At 62.3% G+C, this 20,353-nt stretch overlaps 1 protein-coding gene across 5 annotated transcripts in view; it reads left to right on the forward strand.

Moving 5' to 3' along the window:
• Positions 1–20,353, forward strand: part of NFATC1 (nuclear factor of activated T cells 1) — a 102,673-nt gene continuing 82,320 nt past the window's right edge. Inside the window, exons 1-2 of one of the 5 annotated variants that reach the window (XM_053206086.1) lie at positions 1–461; positions 13,624–14,719. In XM_053206086.1, the coding sequence (XP_053062061.1) occupies positions 335–461; positions 13,624–14,719 (1,223 nt within the window). In that variant the 5' untranslated portion in view covers positions 1–334. Of the gene's footprint in view, positions 462–4,450; positions 4,778–13,623; positions 14,720–20,353 lie in introns of those variants that run through there. The other 4 variants (XM_027069223.2, XM_027069218.2, XM_027069219.2 and 1 more) reach the window with 4 other exon arrangements.

Below are 20,353 nucleotides of genomic sequence, written 5' to 3' on the forward strand. Positions count from 1 at the left end.
AGAGCGACACTCAGAGGACTCCGAACTCGCCGGCACAGTCACCGCGCCGGGTCGGGCGGCCGGGCGCGGGCACCGGGGCGCGGGAGCACACCGCCGAGCCCCCGCCACCCCGCCACCCCGCCACGCAGCTCGGGCCCCAGGGCCGCGGCTCGGCCCGCCACGCGCGCACACGCCCCCCAATGACATTTGTCCGGGGCGGGCGGCGCTGAGCCGGGGGAGAGGTCCCTGCCTTCCCGGGAGACCCGGCCGGGGCGGCGGCGCCGAGCGCCTCCCGCTCCTCCTCCCGCTCCTCCTGCTCCCCGCCGCCGCCGCCGCCCGCGCCGCCGCCGCGTGGATGCCAAGTACCAGTTTTCCAGTCCCTTCCAAGTTTCCACTCGGGCCTCCGGCTGCAGTCTGCGGGAGCGGAGAAACTTTGGGGCCCGCGCCGCCCTCCGGCGGCACCATGAAGTCGGCGGAGGAAGGTAAGCCGGCGAGGCCGCCGCCCCCCCTCCCCCCGCGCCCCCCGGGGTCCCGGCCCGGGAGCGGCGAGCGGGCCGGGCCCGGGTCCGCCGCCGGGAGGGGCGCGGGCGGCGGGGCGCGCGGCGCGGCGCGGCTTGGGAAGCGGTGTCCCCCTGGTGTTTCCCCGGAGCAGCCCTGGTCTCGAGCGCGCCTTCCTGCCAATAGGTGTCTCCTCTCCTCCAGCGCTGAGCGCAGCCTGGCGGCGGAGCCGCTGCACAAACTGCGTTCAAACGCAGGCGGTCCGGGGACCGGGCGAGGTTAGGGCCGTCGCCACCGCAGGAGACGTCTTGCGACCGAGCCAGGAGGTTTCTTTGGGAACGAAGTTCGGCCGGTTTCGTCCCCAGCGGGGGCAAGGCCACCCTGCGGCCTGGGAGAGCAGCCACGCGGCGTGAGGTGGGGGTCTGCGCCCCTCCGCGAGCTCCGCCGGTGGCGGGCGCCGTCTCGCCCCCCGTCCCCCGCCCCGGCTCTGCCTCGCGGGTGGCTGGACTCGCAGGACTCCAGGCATCAAACGCGCTGTCTGGACACAGCCCCTAATTCAGAACATTTTGCAACCTCGTAGAAGGCGAGTTCCAACCGTAGAAAAGGATTCAGGATAGTTTGAAAAGAGACCGCCAAGTTTCAAGCCGCTTGTTTATAGTCCCAAAAGTGCGTAAAGTGAATGAAGCCTGGTGATGGCGACTCCGCTCCGGACAGGGAGTCTCACGGAGTCCCCTTGGCCCGCTGCCCTTAGAAGCGCCACCACCTCCAGCCGGGCGGCCTGGAGCGCCCACCGGCTGTGCTCCCGCAGGTGTCTGAAAACGGCCTCCCACCGGGGTGACCGGCATCCTGCGGGGGCATCCGGACGGCGATTGCACCCTGGGAACCGGGAGACACCTTCCCAAAGGCCTTAGGAGCGCCCGATGTTTATTTAAATTATTTTAAGACAGCGGGCAGACTTGGTAGTGAGCTTTTGGGGCGGACGTGCTTCCGAGGACCAGAACGTTCCTGCGGCATTTGCAGAGCAGATTTAGAGCCGCGTTCTCGCCAGCGTCGAGAACCTACGTTCTTTAACAGAGAGGAGCCCAGGCCAGTCGGTGTGCTCATCAAACGGAGATCGATTATTTGCCGGGTGTTTTGTGTGGTGGAGGAAGACGTGCGTTTCTTACCATTTGGTCTCAGTTGAGGGGCTGTTTAAATGTAAATACCAGGTGATGGTTATGGGCCAAGCTCTCGCTATTGGAACAGTTTCTAAAAAGTGTGCTGAGGTTTTGCTGTTGGATTCTGAGACACCGTTCTCGGAGTGTCTTCACTTGAACAGCCGGTGGCCCATCCTGCAACAACCTCTCTTCTTTCACAAGGCAAAAAGCCATCTGGGGGGGGGGGTGAGGATTCTTCCTGTTTCCTGCATTTGACAAAGGGCCTCTGCAGAAAAGACAGCAGGCCAGGTGCAGCGAGGCCTTTGGACCAGGTGAATATCAGCGTATGTTGTGAGAACTGTGAGGCGAGGCAGCTAGAAAGCGTGGTCGAGTCCTTCAGGGAGACAGGCTGAGGGTTCGACAGGCGCTCCGTTTTCTGCAGGTCAACGCCTGCCCAGCCGAGCGAGCGCTGGAGGACGCGTGATCGGTCCCCTCCCCAAGGCCTGACTAAGGCGTCAACTGCCCCTGTGAGAATCTGCGCGATTCCCGGGCACTTCCCTCCAGTTTAATGAGCATCTGGGTTGAAGCTCATTAGGCCTGTTGTTTCTGAAGGCCTTGTGCTTGTTTTTCCGCGTGGAGAGCGCAGGGAAATGCAAGGCCTGGTAGGTAGCCACCCACCCACCCATTCCGAGGCTGGTTGCTCCACACAGAATGCCCCCGGGGCTCTCCGGAACAGAACAAAGCTCGCTCTGTTCTCCCGACACTTAACTTCGAGCCGGCCTCGCAGTTTCCTAATCCAGATTAGGAGAGGCCCTGCTCTATCACACCCAGGGCTGGAGCTCTGTGCTCCCACACCCGCAGCCTCAGAGACTAAGCGCCAAGCTAAACATTTGCATCAGGACAGGAGTGTCTGCTGAGTTGGCAAATAGCTCCACACCATCTCCCAGTTGAAAGGCACTCACCGGGAGGGGGTTGCTGGTAAGGGGAGCGTTTAAAAACCTGGCCTCCCCATGTGGTGGCTTTGGTTGGGGATCTGAAACTAGGTTGGGGGCGGCGGGGAGCTCAGCCTTAGGCAGGGCAGGGCTGAGTCCTGGTCCGCTGGCCCAGGTGGGAAGCTGGTGGGCACCCGTGTGCGTGTGGAAGTACGAACCCACTTTCTCTGAAAGTGGTCGAACGGTCGACCAAAAAGTTTTCGTCTAAACAGATGACAAGGGCTGTTGTGTGTACATTTTTGGTGGGGACTAGAAGGTGGCTGCAGAGAAAACAGCTGGAAAGAAAATGAAATGTTGCGGCTTCTCAACAGAAACAGACTTCCATTTGCCCGAAGGTCAGCAAAAAAAGCGAACTAAAACAAAACAACCCTCCAACATGCATCTCAAAGTGAGCACTATTATTAGAAACTAAATCAGGCCAAAGTGAACTATAGTTTATCACTGGAGAAAACCAGGCATTTTGAAAAGGGTCAGGGGAGAGAATCATGGGGGGGGGGGGTCACGTGATTTGCAGCTTATTTGCTTCCGGAAAAAGCAGTACCCCCAGGGCAAAGGGCCTGCAGGGCAGAAAGGAGGGCGCTTGTTCCTTAGCGGACCAGCAGCAGTGGCTGCCCTCCCTCTCTTGGACGTGTCCTTCTCCGTGGCTGACGCTCACTCTCCTGTAAAGTTCGCGTGTTCTTGCAGATGCCAGTTGTGCGTGGCGCTGAGACACTGGGGACAGTCAGAACGGACGGCTGAAGCAAAGACGTAGGAGACAATGGTGCCCAGACCTGCCTTGTACATTAGATTTGCTGTGCCCGGCTGCTGTGTCCTAGCCTTGGGTTTCAGTCCCCACACACCGAACCTTTGAAAGCTTTGCAGTTACTTGTGGACGCGTAGGAGTGTGCACATGTGTTTTAAGAAGTTGCAGGACTGAAGCAAACGGTGTTGCAACGAAGCTAGGTGGCAGGTGGGCACGAGCCTGTGAGGAAGACGCCACAGCACAAAAGGGCTGCTGTGTGCCAGCCAGCGGCGCATAGATGTGCCCAGCCTGCAGGCCACAGCAGAGCCTCCCACTGTACCGGAGGGCGTTTCCGGTCCCTGCGGAAACCCGCACGTTTCCTTGGCATTTGCGGGTGATTTAGCCACGGGGGCTGAGAGATGGTGCACCCCCCGCTGCCTGTCCAAGGGGCAGGCGGGTTAGAAAGCGAGCACAGCTATCCAGTGGACTGCATCCGCACTGAGGCGAGCGCCGGCCTCTGGCAGGACGTGCATGTTGTAGACTCAGGCAGCAACCAAATCCTCGCTCCAGACGAGGCTCCGGCAGTTTGAGAGATTTTTTTTTTTTTTTTTAACTTTTACACAAATTTAGCAGGCGGGACGCGGTCTCCCGTCTCGGTGGCACGCAGTTTTCCATCTTTGGGCCACTCGGTGCCTGGAAGCGGCGCCCTCTCGCCCCCCTGGGACCCGGCGGGTCCGCGGGCGGGGGCGGGGGTCCCAGACGCCCGCTCTCCGCCCGCGCCCCGCCCCCGCCGCCCCCAGCCCGTCGGGCGCGGGCCGCGGGCGGTCTGGCCGGGGCGCACGTGGACCCCCGGTCGCGGGCGGGGGGCGGGGGACACGAGGGAGCCGCGTGCGCCCCGGCTGCCCCGGGAGTTTATTTAAAACTCGGAAGCCGGCGGCCGGCGAGCGGCTTGTTTATGTCAACCCGGAAACGGCGGGGGGGCGGGGGAGGGGCGCGGGGGCGGGCGCGGGGGAGGGGCGCGGGCGGGAGTCACGTTACCCGAGGACGCGCGGCCCAGCGCCGGGCGCAGCCGAGCCCCGGGCGGCGCGACCACAGGTGCCCGCGGCCGCGGCCCCGAGCCAGGCCGCGACCCCGACCCCGACCCCGACCCCGACCGACCCCGGCCCGGCCCGGATCGGGGCCAGGGCCCCGCCCCCCTCCCTCCCAATCCTAGACCGGGACCGCCGCCGCCCCCCCCACCCGACCCTGACCGGACCTTGACCCCCGACCCCAGACCCCTACCTGACCGGCCCCGCACCTTGACCCCAGACCCTGGGCCCCGAGCCCGGATAAGGACCCCAACCCCGACCTGGCCCATCCCAACATGACGGGGCTGGAGGAGGACCAGGAGTTCGACTTCGATTTCCTTTTCGAGTTTAACCAGAGCGACGAAGGCGCCGTCGCTGCCCCAGGTGGGTCCGCGCGGGGCCTGCGGAGGGCGCGCCGGCGAGGGGCGCAGGGGCCGGAGGTGCGGGGGCCTCCAGGGCTGTGTTTCGGGGTGCGAGGCCGCAGGTGCAGGACCCTGGCGGTGCAGGGCTGGGGTGGGGGGCGCAGGAACCAGACTGAAGTCAGGAGGGCTGGCCTGGGGGGGGGGTGTGCCTGGGGCCCCCATCCTGCCCCTAGGGCGCCGAGACCCAGTTTAGTGGGGAGTTGTGGGAGGGTGGGACAGGCCGTGTCGCCAAGTGGCCACAGGGAGAGCATCAGGCCTCCTGCCTGCGGGTCACACTGTGGGGTCTCTCGGGCACTCATGCTGGAGAGGCGGCTTCTCCAGGGTGGGGGTGTGCTGCTTCTGCCAGGGGACACGAGTGTCCGAGGCTCTGGACTTGGACACTGTCGAGGGACAGGTGGTGAGCGGCCATTGCCAGAGGGCAGGGGGCCATGGAGCCCCTCCAGACCTGTCCCTGAGCGCCCCGGAGGCCCCGGCCCCTCCCAGAGGAAGGGAGGAAGGGAGGAAGCGTTAAGTGAGTCTGCCCTCAAGAGCGGGAGCCTTTGTCTCTTTCATTTTCTCCTCTGCTCAAAGAAAGGTTTCAGTTAAACAAACAAATAAACGAAACCTCCAGTCTCCCGGAGTGGATGCTCTTGAGTCAGAGTCAGAACTCGAGCTGAGCTGTTTAATGTTCACAGCCAGCTCCTGGTGGCGGGCGCTGTCTGCGGGGCGGGTGCAGGACCCCCAGAGCCGGGCCCCTCACCTCTCCATTCTGGCCTGCCCACGTGGCGCTAAAGCGAGGAGGCCGAAGGCAGCTCTTGGCGCTGATGGGACGGCATTTCTGCGATGATTGTATAATATTTTCCACGTCGCTCACCACCCCTCCTTTAAAAACTGCAACGTCCTGTTCGTTTTTAAAGAACAAACGTTGCAACCAGGCAGAGGCGGCCTGCGTTTTGTCATCTGCACCCCGTTTTCGTCTTCCACGGCTGTGGGTCTCCAGGCCTCCGGGGTCAGTGGGAGGCAAGGCAGTTCAGGAGGGGCTTGGACTGGAAGGGCCGTGGTCCCTGGGCCTTCACTTTCTTCCCTGAGTCTGGCGGATTTCCAGCCCCCGGTTTCAGGCACTCAGCAAGTGTCTTTGCCAAGAGGCACAAGGTGAAAGTGGGGGCCGTGCCTGTGACTCCCCCCCCCCCACCGTGGTGTAAAGGCCCATCCTGGGCAGGGCCTCCCGGCACCGTCCTCCCACCACTGGGCCCTCAGGGGTGCTGCTGTGCCGGAAGGCTGGGGGGCACAGACCCCATGTGGCTTCTGTGGTTGGGGGCTTCCAGAGCTGGGGAGGACCTCGCCGCCCTCCTGTGCCTCCCAGAATGTCTGCTCCACACTCAGAGCCGACCCTGAGCCGGAACCTTCATAAGGCTGCTTTTAATCCTCAGCTCAACATGTGCCCCAGCCCCCAGGCTCCCAGGGGAGTACGATCCAGGGAAAGTCTCCTGCGGGAAGGCTTCCAGGGTGCCGGCACCTGGGGCCCAGCATTCACCAGGCTTTGGGGGTTGGGCGGTCCCGAGCAACTTGGAGATAGCTCTGGGCAGAGGAGGCCAGGCAGACAAGGAAAGGCCTCCTTCGCATCATCACGTGTTAGAAAGAAGTGTAGGAAACGTTCCTCTTTTAACGTATTTTTGTGAGAGATACTCGTGTTTTGTTTTGTTTTGTTTGCATTTGACTAAGACTGTCTTTTAAGAGCACTTTTAGGTTCAGGGCTGAGGGAGAGGAAGGTGGAGAGATTTCCCCTAGACCCCCCCGCCCCGTCCCGCCTCAGCTGCCCTGTCATTTAACACCTGCCCGGAGAGGGCACCTGTTACTGTGCTGGACCTGTATCCTCACCCACAGCCCACAGTGGATGGTAGGCGGCGCTCTTGGTGGTGCACGCTCCGTGGGCCTGGACACACATACGAGGACACGTGTGCACCGTGACCCTACCTCACAGAGCACTGGCACACGAGGACACGCAGGCAACGTTCCCGCACCCCACGGGGTCCTTGCACGGCCCCAGACACCCTGTGGGCTCCTTCTCCTCCAGCTCCTGGTGACCGCTGGTCTGTACTGTCTCCGTAGTTCTGCTTTTTCCAGAATGTCTTCCAGTTGGAGTCATACAGGATGTAGCCTTTTCAGACCAGCTTCTTCCACTCGGTGATGCGCGTTCCGGTTTCCTCCGTGTCTCTTCGTGGCTAGTGGTAGCTGATTTCTTTCTGGTGCTGGGTAATAGTCCCTTGTCTGGATGGACCGGTTTATTTATCCATCACCTGCTGAAGGACATCGGTGATTGCTTCCGGGTTTTGGCCATTATTTAATGAAGTCCCTCCTCTTTGTTCTGAATAATTGACATATCATAATTATTAAATGTTAAAATATCACGGTGTTATAGTAAGCTGTTACGTTAAATTCTCCAGCCTTTACTGGGTGATAGAAATGGCTTCACGTTCGTTCTGGAACGAGTCTGGATGTAACTCCGGGGATGGGTAGCTGCCCCTGCGCTGGGCTGCGAGGCCTGGTAACGCGGCCTGACGGGCCGCCGGGCGCAGGGAGATGGGCGCTCGGCCGCAGGGGCGCGGGGGCACGGACCGGGTCTTTGTCACGGCTCCCCCTGCCTTAGCGGCACATCCCCCACCCTGAGGAGTCGTGGGTGGTGGGCCTCCACCCCCGTCACTCTCGTGCTCCCGTTGGGCAGGAGGCATGCACACGGCTTCCGTCTCGCCTGGCGCTTGAAGGGCTGGGGTGCACAGAGTTCCTAGTCCCCAGGACACTCGGCAGGCCCAAGTAGTCACCGTTTGTTGAGGGAAGGGAGAGAGCACGTTTAGAACGTTTAGAACCATTTGCCCCCACTGAACAGGAGGGGTGCTTGTGCTCACAGGGTCTCCGCACCCCCCACCCCCGTCCCACCTCTGGCGGCCCCAGCGACCCCCAGAAGGCTGGCGGGGCCCCTTTCTCAGGCTCAGGACGGAGCTGCCGCGTAGGCCGGGAGGCGGGCACCGCCCTGCTTCCCACCCGGGGCCGGAGCCCGGCTCCTAAGTTATTTTGGCCCCGAGCTGCGGTGCTGTCGCTGTGGCAACTCGGGAGGAAGTCGGCCAGGCCTGTGGGCCCGGGCTGGAGTGTCCCCGGCAGAAGAGCCTCCTCCGGGCCTCTGGCGGAGGCCAGGCGGGCGTGGTGCCGGGCGCCGAGGGTGGTGTGTCCCAGTGCGCACAGAAAGGAGACCTGTCTGCAGGGACCTTTATTCCTAAGTCCGTTGTCAGGAAGGTGGCGGTGGCAGGAAGAGACCCGGGGTCTCTGGTGCTAGGGGCTCGGTGAGTGTGGGTCCTGCACCCTCAGGGGGCCTCAGGGGGGACCCTCAGCTTGCGGGACAGGCGCCCCTGCATTCAATGTGGGCGGCCCACCGTCCGCACTTTGTCCCGAGCTTCCGGGATGTTCCATCAGGATAGTTACTGGCACGAGGGTGTTTTCATTCAGGGCCTTTGTCAGAGGAAGACTGCAGCTAATAATGACAATTCCTTGAAGACAGGGAATGAGAAGGTGAGGGCCTGAGGGACAAGAGGCGTGCGGGGCGCCCGTGTGGCCCGGGGACAGGGGCGCCGCCGCCGTGAGGAGGCCGCAGAAGGCTGGGGGGGAGGGGCACCTTTGGGGCAGGTGGTGGTGTCGGTGCGAGACCTTCCCGGGCAGGTTGTGGGGCCCCGGGGCTTCCTCGCGGTTCCGTGTGTGCCCCGCGGCCGCCGGGCCTGGGCCGCTGTGGCGCCGCCTCTGTGTGCTCAGGAAACAGGGCCGGGCGGCAGGCTCTTGCGTGGAGTGTGTTTCAGTTTTGTTTTGCTCTGTTTCCATCACCTGGGAAATTGCCGTCTTGCTGCCTGGTGGCCGTGGGGCCTCGGCGAGAAGGTCTGGTCGGGCGTCTTGGAGGACAGGACCGGGCGTCACGGGTGTGCGGTCCTCTGTCCAGCCCCGTGTCCTGCGGTCAGGCCCCAGCAGACGCCATGGGGTGGTGGGGGGGGGGTTCCTGGAAATGGAGAGCATCATTTTGTGAAGGACGAGGGGAGCCCGGCGGGGGTGAGCCCGCCCGTCCGTGCCCCGCCCGTCGCCGCCTGCAGGGGACGGGCCGGCAGGGCCAGGCCGGTGGCCGGGATGATGCCCAGAGGCCGTTGGCTGCAACACAAGACACATGGATATACTTTTCTGGTGGTGGTTCGGAAGTGACAAAATTGTCTGGTTCTGAAATAGATTCTTTCTCAGAATGGGAGGAAATGGTTCTGACAAGTCCGAGTGCCGGAGAAGCCTGGGGGCGGCCCCCGTCCCACCCGGGCGTCCCTCCTCGGGGACACGCACCTGCGTGGGGCTGGGACTCCAGTGCGGATGGCGGAGGGGCGGTGCGTGTCCTCAGAGGACGGGCCACACTGCTGTCACTCTCGCGTGTGGAGCCTTCTGAAGGTCCCCACGATACTCGCTCGGACCCGGGTGCTGTCTTTCGCGCTCCCCTGCTCTGCAGGTTACTGAACCCTCGTTGGCAGACGGCCAGGTCCCAGAAGCAGCGGCAGAAAGTGACCCTAATGGGTGTTGAGCGCCTCGGCGGCTCCTGACGCGACATGAATCAGCCTGAACATCTCAGGGTTGTTAAGAAAGTTACTGCAAACATTTTCACTGAATTGCTAAGTAACGCAGATTTGAATACGGCTTAGGTGGGTCCTCAACCCAAACGGAGTGGGGAGCAGGCGGGAGCCCCCGGGCGCGGCAAGCAGGGACGTCTCCCTTGATGTGTTTTTGCCCCGGCAGAGATACTTCCATCATCCAGCGCCCAGCCCCGCCGTTGTGGGGCCCTCACGAAGGTCAGGCGTGTGGCTTTCCGTCTGTAATTTGTTTAATTAGGGAAAGTTGTGTTTTAGGTGAGTCTTTTTTTTTTTTTTTTTTAATGAGGTTTTTTTGCTTTTTCTTTTCTCATTGACTCATGTTTATTGACAGTGTTTGGTTTACATAAAGTCCCCTCGGCAGTTCCACAGCCCAGGCCCATTGTCTGCTCCTCCTGGTCTCTTCCAGATCCTTCTAGAAGACGGCGCTCCCGGGGGGCACACCGGTCAGACCGGCCGCGCCCCCACCCGCCGTTTCACCCAGCCTGTGACCCCCCACACGCCTCCACCGGCTGTGCAGTCAGAACCTGGGGCCCAGGCACCTGCTGTGGGGGGGGCAGTCCTGCTCGGCTGTTTGGTAGGATTTGTTTTTTAACTCTTCAATTACCTTCTTGCCAACAAATGTTAGCTCAATTGTGGGCTCAACCTTCCCTCTTTTTTACATTTATTTTTAATTTTTTAAGGAACCTCTGCCCCCAACAAGAGGCTCAAACTGACGACTACAAGATGGAGAGGTGTTGACTGCACTCACTGAGCCAGCCGGGTGCCCCAACTCATAAACTGTGGATGCACCGTTTTACTTTTTTTTTTTTTTTTAATTTTTAAAAATTTCCTTCTGAGAGAGAGTGAAAACGAGTTGAGGAAGGGCAGAGGGAGGGAGAAAGAATCCCAGGCAGGCTCGCATGCTCACCGCAGAGCCCGATGTGGGGCTCAATCTCGCGGCCCTGGGATCCTGAGCTGAGCCCAAATCGAGGGTCGGCCGCTCACCTGACTGGGACGCCCGGGGAACCCCACCCATCGTGCTCTTTTAACCGGGTCAGGGAATACAGGGATTGGTCCATTAAACTTCTTTTGAGGTCCAGACAGCCTGGGAGCTGGTGGGGGGCCCATCACAAGGGACACCACTTCCTTGGCGGTGACCCAGCACGTGGCTTTGTGACACACATTTGTATTTGTGGCGTTTAACATTCCCCCTCAGCCCCACGCCCGGTGCTCTGTCTGCTGGAGGCGGTGATTCCCTTTGAAATGAAAACACGTTCCTCACCGAACGCTGGGATGTCATGTGCGTCACGGGTCCGAGGGCTCTACGGCAGGGCCCACGGTCCGTGTGGGTGTGAGCGCCCCAGCCACAGGTGGGCCAGGGCCTGGGGGCCTCATCCACTGGGAGGGTCTGGCGAGGTGCCCCTGTCGTCGGGACGTTGCCACCCGGAGGACGGAATGTCGAGACCGCGCTGGTCCTGGGAGCCCTTGGACCTGAGCCCACAGGCGGGCCGCACAGTCCGAGCTGCTCCAGGGAAGGCAGAGCCCCTCATGCCTGTGGCTCAGGGCTCGCTGGGGGCCCCCAGGGGTGTCTGGCCCCCCCGAAGGCCAGAGGAAGCCGAGACCACAGGAGAGTAGCAGCGTGGCTTTCTTGGTGGTCTGGGAAAGTGTGTGTCTGGACAGGTGTGACGGCGGCGCGGACGCGGGCGGGGATGGGGCGTCTGCAGACCTGCGCTCACTGCCCTGCGGGCGGGGGGCTGCAGGCGCCCAGAGAGGCGTGTGCGGCCGGTGCCAGCGGTTGTGGGATCAGCGCTGCTGGCTGGGCGCCTGTGGCAGCCCAGGAGGCAGGGGCTACGTGGCCCGCAGCGAGCCGGGTGCTGGGGACCAGGACAGCCGAGCGTGTCTTTCACTCACACTCAATTTTGCAATATGTCAAACACACTAACGTCGTTCCTTGACGTCTGATTACTAACACTCCTGTCCTCTGAGTGTGTAAAACGGACTCATGCTCTCCTTGCTGATATTCTGCTTACTGATAACGATACCAATACGCGGGGAAACGTGTTTAGTACACGAGAAGGCGTGTGGCTGCGAACAAACGTTTTCTGCTGAAGTGGATCTTTCTGCTGAGACCCCGTTCCGTGTGGAATGGCCCGGGTGTTGGCGCCCCTGCTGCCCCTGCCTCGTCCTGTCTGCTGAGGATCCAGAGTCTGGGTTGGGCCCTCCTTCTGGGGGCTTGTCCCCTCGCGCCTGCCGGGCCCCTCCCCCTGATGATGTCCCCCTCAGGCACCTGTGTGGCGGTTTGCCGGGTCCGGGTGTGGGGATGTGCACACGTGTCCCCGGGGGACACGGCCGCCATGCCACCTCTTCCTCAGGAACCGTGACCTTCTCCGGGAAGTTCCTTTCCAGGGTTGTAACTTCTTGATTTTTACCAAGACTGTAATCGTATTTGTAACTTTTGATTGCAGTTCCTGTGTTCAGGTGTCAGTGGCCACGTGGGGAGCATGGGACACGGTCCCAGGGCAGGTGGCCCGCGTGGGCCCAGCTCCCACCTCCTGCCCTGGGGAGACAAGGGGCTGGTCTTTTCCCCGCCTTCAGTGTCCTGGGTCCTGCTTGCCCGCAGGGCCGTGGGAGCAGGTGGGGACCGAGATGGGAGGTGGGCGGCAGGGTGGCTGGGCCGTCCGGACGGGATTGCGTCCTGTTGCTCCCGGCGTCTGGTCTCCCCAGGGGCAGTGCTGCTCTCTCTCCCTCGGCAGAGCTCTGCCCATGCTGCCTCCACCAGGGCGTCTTAGCACCGCTGCCCGCCGAGCACCTGGGGTGCTCTCTCGGAAAGGGGGTGGGCCTGCGCGCTCTCCCCAGGCCACCTGTGAGGGGCCTGGAGGAAGAGAGGCCATTTGGGGAATAGCAAGCAGGTTTTCACGGGGGGCATTCAGAGCAAGAAGGCAAGAACTTCTTGGTAGCAAGGACGGCAAGAGCCTGGGTCTCCAGAGAGCGTGGTTGAATGGCTCCTTCTGGAAAAAAATAAGAACAGCTGTAGACCCTTCCCTATTTAGGGTGCTAGACTGCTTCCTGTGAGCAAATACGATGGGGTTCGAACCTGTACTTTGAGACCCTTGATTCTCCAAGGTCGGTCCGTGTGGGTCTCTGAAACACAGCACAGTGCCCTTAAACCAGGGGACGGTGTAGGGTTCCGTGTGGCGTTTCCATTATTCAGAGACTGTGCAGTGCTCCTCTCCAGGCCAAGAATAATGAGGCACCAAGATGTGGCTCCAGAAATGTGGCTTTCCTATTAAAAATGACTAATTACACTGGTAATGATTTTTTAGAAACGTTTTTCATTGAAGTTATAATTAGCATATCGTGATTCTTAAATACAGCTATGTGCCACTGTCATCTGCTTCCCAGGCCATGAGAGACCCCAGAAAAGGTTTCTGTCGGATCCTGGGGTGTTATGTCTGTAGCCAGTAGTTAGGACATTTGACAGCGATTAGCTCATTGCATCTCTTTACATGTCCAGGTTCCTATAGCTAAAACCCACCCATCCGCCCACCTGTCCATCCACCCATCCTTCCATCTACCCACCCACCTATTGATCCACCCACCACCCGTGCATACGTCCAACTGTCTACCCACCCATCCTTCCACCCACCCACATTTCCATCCACCCATCCATCCATCCGTTTGACAAACTGAGGACCTCATCTGTGCCAGGTACAGTCATAGGCTCCGAAGACAGCCACGAAGCAAGCTAAACCAAAGCAGGCAAGGGGTCCTGCTGTCACGGAACTTAGTTCCTTCTGATCAAAGAGGTGATGACCGAGGTGATGTTAAGTGCCGAGGAAAAGAGATCGACTGGGGTGTCTGCATGGAGAGGGGTTGGGCTGGGGACCGAAACCTGGGGGGGGGGGGGTGGCCGGGGAAGGGGGCGTTTGCGTGGAGAGCGGAAGGGAGGGGGGAGCGGACAGCTCTCTGCGGGCAGGAACTTGGGGCAGAGGACGGCCAGTAGGAGCGTGAAGGCGGTGTGAGGTGCAGTGGGTGCCCTCGTGCTGCAGGGCGGAGAAGGGAGGGGAGGCGGGGTCGGTGCCCGGGGTCCCGGCCCGGGGCTGCGCGGCGCCGACGGGCTCGCCAAGCTGTGCGCGTGCTTTCTGACGACCGGCCCCTCACGCCGTCTTCTTCTCTGGCCCCTTTCTAGAGCACTACAGTTATGCACCCCCCAGCATCAGCACCGCTCTGCCTCCCGGCTCGGCTCACCCCTCGCTGCCGGCTCTGTGCCGCGACCTGCAGAGTGCCGCCCCGGGCATGCCGGGCGCTGCGGCCGGCCAGCCCCCGGGCTACGGGGGGGCTGTGGACAGCGGGCCCTCCAGCTACCTCCTGTCCTCCGGCCACATCCGGCCCAACGGAGCCCCCGCCCTGGAGAGCCCCCGCATCGAGATCACCTCGTACATGGGACTGCACCATGGCAACAACCAGTTCTTCCACGATGTGGAGGTGGGAGACGTCGTTCCCAGCTCCAAGCGGCCCCCCTCGACGGCCACCCTGAATCTGCCCAACCTGGAGGCCTACCGGGACCCCTCGTGCCTGAGCCCGGCCAGCAGCCTGTCTTCCCGCAGCTGCAACTCTGAGGCCTCGTCCTACGAGTCCAACTTTTCGTACCCCTACGCGTCCCCGCAGACGTCCCCGTGGCAGTCGCCCTGCGTGTCCCCCAAGACCACAGACCCCGAGGAGGGCTTCCCCCGCGGCCTGGGCGCCTGCGGCCTGCTGGGGTCCCCCAGACACTCGCCCTCCACTTCGCCCCGCACGAGCGTCACGGAAGAGAGCTGGCTGGGGGCCCGCACGTCCCGGCCGTCGTCCCCCTGCAACAAGAGGAAGTACGGCCTCAACGGCCGGCAGCTCTCTTGCTCCCCGCACCACTCGCCCACGCCGTCCCCGCGCAGCTCGCCGCGGGTCAGCGTCACCGACGACACCTGGCTGGGCAACAGCACGCAATACACCAGCTCCGCCATCGTGGCCGCCATCAACGCCCTGAGCACCGACAGCACCCTGGAGCTGGGCGACGGCGTCCCCATGAAGGCGCGCAAGACCGCCCTGGACCGCTGTCCCTCGGTGGCGCTCAAGGTGGAGCCGGCCGGCGAGGACCTGGGGGCCACGCCGCCCACGTCTGAGTTCCTGCCCGAGGAGGTCCCCCCCTTCCAGCACATCCGGAAGGGCGCCTTCTGCGACCAGTACCTGTCGGTGCCGCAGAACCCCTACCAGTGGGCCAGGCCCAGGTCCCCGACATCCTACACCAGGTGAGCGGGGGTCGGGGGCGTGCAGGGTCCGCGGGCGGCGCAGGCGGCTCCTCGCGGCCTGGTGGCTGCCGGGTCGGGATCCGGGTGCCCGCGGGGCCGCTGCCTTCTGGTGCTTTCCGGGACGCCCACGTGGCCCGCGGCAGCCTCAGGGTTTGCCCTTAGAAGCATCACGCGTTCCCTGGGCCTCAGCGCCCTTCTCCCCGCGTGGCTGTATTCAAATCTGCTTCTTGTAAGGACACCCTCAAACCTCGTCTTCACTTAATTATCTCATTAAAGGCCCCGTGTCCCACCAAGGCCACGTTCTGAGCTGCTGGGGGGGGGGGGGAGGCTCCCGCACGTGCGTTCAGGTGGGGACCCGCCGGCGGTAACGAGGGCGCACACGTGTGCGCTCAGCATTTTTTCCATAAAACCAAACGATCCCTGTTTGTGTGCTTCCCTCCGCTGCTCACCCGCTCCCGTTCTCCCGCCTAATTGCCACCGTGGCGTCGCTGCAGCTGGGGCCTCGGCGCTGCGATTCCCCAGAGCGGCAAACCCGGCTCCCCCGCGTCCTCGGAGAACAGCACGGCCTCCCGTCCCGGGAGAGCGGCGCCCGCTCCCCGCAGTCTGGCGACGGGAGCTCAGGCGAGCGTCTCGGGCTGTTGATTTTACTCCTCAGCGGCGTGCGGGCTGCGCCACTCCGCCGGGTCCACTTATCCAGCCCGGCGTTTTTATTTTTAACTAAATAGCCTTCCCGACAGGTGGGCCACTAATGCCGCCTGGCAGAGTGCTTTCTGCACCTCGAGCTTTACCAGCACGGAGACGGGCTTCCCTCGCAGCGCGGGCCGCCTCCCTGGACGCCCCCGTGTGTCCAGTGTCCTGGGCTCGCTGTCCCGTTTCTTCCGTCCCTGTTCTGTGGGAGGGCGTTCCGGAAGCGACACTGGGGAGCGGCACCCACTGGCTCCGGCGAGCGCGTCCGCAGCATCGTTTGATTCAGAATCTGCTCTGCTCAGAGCCCGTGTCCACAGCGAGAGCCTGGGGCGCGGCCGCAAGGGGTGATGGGCTGGTGGGTGTCAGGCGAATCCGGCTGAGCCTGGAGAAAGTTTGTGGTGGGAAACCAATATGACGTTGACTGGATTCTTTTTTTAAATGTGTATTTATTTATTTTGAGAGAGAGCGCGCACGTGTGAGCGAGCACGGGGGGAGGGGCAGAGAGAGGGAGAGAGAGAACCCATCCTGAGCGGGCTCCGCACTGACAGCCTGACGCGGGGCTCGATTTCAGGATCCGAGGGATCATGACCTGGGCTGAACCGACCGAGCCCCCAGGCGCCCTGTTGACTGATGGCCTGTAGAGCATTTAGCTGGTGGATGCTGCCTTCCTGCCAGCGTGCTGTTTAGGGTAGGAGTCGGTGACGAGAAAACAGGAAAGCTCGAATCACCACGGACTTCTCTTGACTCGTGTCATTTCTATCCCAGCTTCTACTTTGCACGGTACGAAGCTTAACGAGTGGATGTATTCAAAGTTATCATCAAAACAAATGTATTTCAGCACCTGGATTTAATTCATAAACATGGGAGTTTTAAAAATCCATTTGGAGGCATTTAAAAATTTTTAAGAACCTTTTATGCCTGCTGTCCTCTCTATAATTTTCGAGTAAAAATAAGACTATTTCCAAGCCAACGGCCATAAGCACACAGGCTCACAAATTATAGTCTCCGTGGACCCTGAAGGCCACGGTCTCTCACTGGACTCCTTGGGCCAAGGCCACAAGCATGAAGGAAACCGTGGCTCAGGGTGAAGCGTGACGTGTCGGTGACCCTGTGTGCTGGTCTGTGCCCTGGCGGCGTAGGCGACAGACATTTGTTTCCCGGGGTCAGAGGTCAGGGCGCCAGCGGGTTGGCTCCTGAGGCCCGTCTTCTTGGCTTGTGTCTGTCCAGATGTCCCCTAGTTACAAGGACACCAGCCACTGGACCAGGGCCCACCCGGTGACCTCACTGTAACGTGACCCCATGTGCAAACACAGTCACATTCTGAGGTCCTGGGGTTAAGACTCCAGCCCAGGTATTTGGGGGGGATGCAGTTGAGCCCAGAGCACCCGACGTGGCCTCCGCGTGAGGACGGCAGGACGCCTTCGACGATGGCTCCCCCTTGGAGGCTCGCTCAGCTGCGGGGCGTCTGCAGGAACGCGGGTGTCCCTGGCAGGTTGCTGTGGGTGCGGACCAGAGGAGTCTGTCCGTCTTGTCTGTGCTCAGGGCCCCGCGACGTGCCCCTGTCACAGCGCCCGGTTGGGAGCAGGGGAGGGCGCCCGGAGTTCCTATGAGCTTGGCGAGCAAACACGGCACGTGGGGGGAGGGTGAAAGCTAACCTTTCCCCCTGTTTTGGTTTCACCGTGAAATATGTTTCCTGGTCCCTTGTCCTGTTCCCATGCTGTCCTGTCGGCTGGTGCCCCAGGGCAGCCGGGCCACAGGGACAGGCCGTCGTACCCGCGGGAGAGGGTGGCCGCATCAGGCTTCCTGTCCTACTCTGGCCGGCGCCGAGTTTGTAACAGTCTCTGGAGTCTGGGATGTGGAGAATTCATCACAACAGATGTGCTGGGTGCACTTTTAATCCCATCCTGCCCGGAAAAGGAGCTTTTTAATGAAAAGTGTGCAACACTAGCCTTTCCCAAGAAGTCTGGATGTTGTGGGATTCTCTCCCTTTTGAGGTCTTTTGTCTGTACATTTATGGCGACCCCTCTGTGCAGAGCGTCCTGATAGGCCCACGGCAGTCAGAAAGGATACTTTCTGGTAACGCTTGGGACCATCGCGGTGTCCCGGGGGTCTCGCCCCCGTCGCACCCCTGTGGGAGCCCTGGCCCCGCGCCGTCTGTGCTCAGGCGGTCTTGGGCCCCCGGCCGGGGTGTCGGCACGTGGCTCGTGGCACAGCAGCAGGCCCCTGGAGGAGGCTCGCTGACACGGAGCTTTAAGACAGGAGGGAGCCTGCTGGGCCGTGCCGTGGGGCCCTGTGGGGACTCTGTAGGGTCCCCTTTGTGCTGGCAGGACGCAGGTGCAGTCGGGGACGCCCGTTAGGGCCCTGGCTATCTAGGGGCAGAGCCAGAACTCGGCCCGTGACCCCTGACCGCTGCTCCCAGGAGACGTGTCGTGGAGGGCGGGGTGGGTGTCGGGACGTGCCCGGAAGTGACGAGAACGCGTCCTGCTGCAGGACGCTGAGCGCGCTTCCGGGGCGGGCGGATGCCCAGCACACAGGTCCCGGGGAGGCCAGAGATTAACCTGAGGCCCAACCCCTTCCGGGGTGAACCCGGCATCTGGGGGGAGGATCCAGGCGCCGGCTGTCCCCGTCTGGGACACCGAACGCGCCGTGTCTGCTTGCCACAGAAGTACGTGGGCCGAGAGGCCCGAGCTTGAGAGGCTTTGCGGAGACCCGGGCCTCTGCCTCTCGTGCGGGTTCTCTCTGCTTTTACCGAGCTCACGGCCGACACCTGGGAAGGTGCTTCGCGGCCAGTACTGCCTCTGCCTTGAAAGGTGAGCCTGCCGTTGGCGAGCGTAGTTAGCGGATGTGTGGGGGCAGGGAGGGCAGGGCGAGGCTTCTGCCCACCTCTGCCATGCTTGTCCCAGGTGCGTGTGCAGGACGTGGCCCTTAAGTCAGACCACCGAGATCCGGACCGTGGCTCATTTCATAGACCGGTCAGGGGGCGGGAGGAGTTACCGCGTCGAGTCTGACCTGTGCCTGGCCTGGTCCTGCTCCCGTCTGTCCCGTGCACACGGGGCCTTCACGGGACCCCAGTGTGGAGATTTCCCAAACAGTGGGAGCCCTGCCGGGAGCAAGCGTCCTGTGACACCCTGTGTCGGTGACCGCAGACAGATCAGAATTGATCTCTGCTTGGGCCTTTCCCTCTGAGGAGAGGGTGCGGGAAGGGGGTCGTCCACCCCCGGTGTGCGGTGTGGCCTGCCGCCAGGCCAGCTCCTGCCAGAGACCGTGGTTGTAGCAGAGACCCATTCAGGACTAGACCTTCCACGCAAAGCAGCAGGACCTGCTTGTCCCTGTTGCTTGGTTTCTTGAACAGAAACTACTTACGTATCACGATGGGGTTCGTTTTTTTTATAAATAGTTCTAAACCGTCATCTGCGAGCTGGGACACACAGTATTCGGTCAGTTTTCAGTAAACAAGCAACTTGCCTAAGGTCTCGCTTCTGACGCAGGTGGTCTGTGCCCTGCGTGCCGCCTGCACGTGGGCCGTGGGGCAGGTGCATTTCCGGACGAGGCCGCTGCCCTGAGAAAGTGCACGCGGCAAACCCCACCTGTCAGGCTGCCTTCGGCTCCGCGCTGCAGGGACTCGGGGGCCAGGGTGTCTATGAACCCCGGAGCCACCCGCACGCTAGGTTCCCGGCTCTGTGGGCGCTGATCCCTGCCAGCCCCGGGGGGAGGGGCAGGTTCTAGTCCTGGCATAAACGCTTCTCCTCCAGAGCTCGAGCCGCCCACGCAGGGACACGCAGGGCGCAGGAGCAGGGAGTTACGCGTGGTGCTTCCATGCTTAGTGTGGTGACAGCTGTGCGGCTTTATCGCCGCTGCCGTGTTGTTGCGACGGCCTGTCGAGGCGGGCGGTCCAGGCCTTTCTCTGGTGCGCAGGCTGCTTGTAGGTTAGAGTGGACGGTCGCCAGAATGTGGTGGTTCATCCCAGTGCCCGTGATCTCACACATGGTGACATCGTGCCCGGTTCTCCAGCCACGTGGCAATGCCTCGATCTCCCTCGGCATCACTCCCCACAGGTGAACGTGGCCATCTGCGGGGTGGGGGCACGGTGACGAGTGCCCCCCTTCCACCGGAGCCTGGGGTCCCGCAGGGCTGTCAGGGGCGAGCACTGTGGCCTGAAAGCCTAACGTGCCCCTCCCCAGGGCCCGGGACCTGGGCCCAGAGAGCTCCTTGCTGTGGGAGGCCGTGTGTGGGTAAGTCTCATCATACGGATGGAGGAACCGAGGTGTGCGGCGATTTCCCAATTTAAGGTAAGAGAGTCAGAGGCCACCAGGTCCCGTGAGGTTCTGGATGGCGCGGCCTGCTCACTGGAGGGCTCTGTGCTCTGAGGCCACGTGCGGATCGGGGCCCCCATGCTGGTGTCTCGTCCCAGCCGGGGCCTGGAGCTGCTCGGCTGCAGGGTGGGGTCTGGGCTCCCACCACGGAGGGGCGTGCGGGCACGCGGGCCCGAGGCAGAGGCCGTGGGCGGCGGCTGATGCTTGCAGAGAAGGGGCCGTCGGCTCTGGCCGAACTGGGGACAGGCACCACAACCCCCGCAGGCAGGGCCCGGGACCACGGTGACGTGGCTGCGGCATCCGCTGGCACGGGGCTCCCGTGGCCTGAGCCCAAGGGCCCGGCCCCAGACAGCGTCCCCGGCGTGAAATGCTGTGCTTGGACACATCCCTGACGCGCATCCTGAACCGTTGGGTTTCTAACTTCACGTTAGAGAAAGAGTGGTCGCTATTTGATGAGTATCCAGGCTGCGGGTCCCCTATTGGAACTGAATGCATTAAGTGACCTCGGCTGTGTGTCTGTCCCTGCCTGTCCCGCGTGCTCTGCCCGGTGGGAGAGCCTGCTTCACGGCACCTTTGCACCCCAACCTGCGTGAACTTGGAGGTCCCAAGTTTCTCAGTTTTTATAAGCAGCGTG

This window comes from Acinonyx jubatus, chromosome D3 (assembly GCF_027475565.1).
Source record: "Acinonyx jubatus isolate Ajub_Pintada_27869175 chromosome D3, VMU_Ajub_asm_v1.0, whole genome shotgun sequence".
NCBI lineage: Eukaryota > Metazoa > Chordata > Mammalia > Carnivora > Felidae > Acinonyx > Acinonyx jubatus.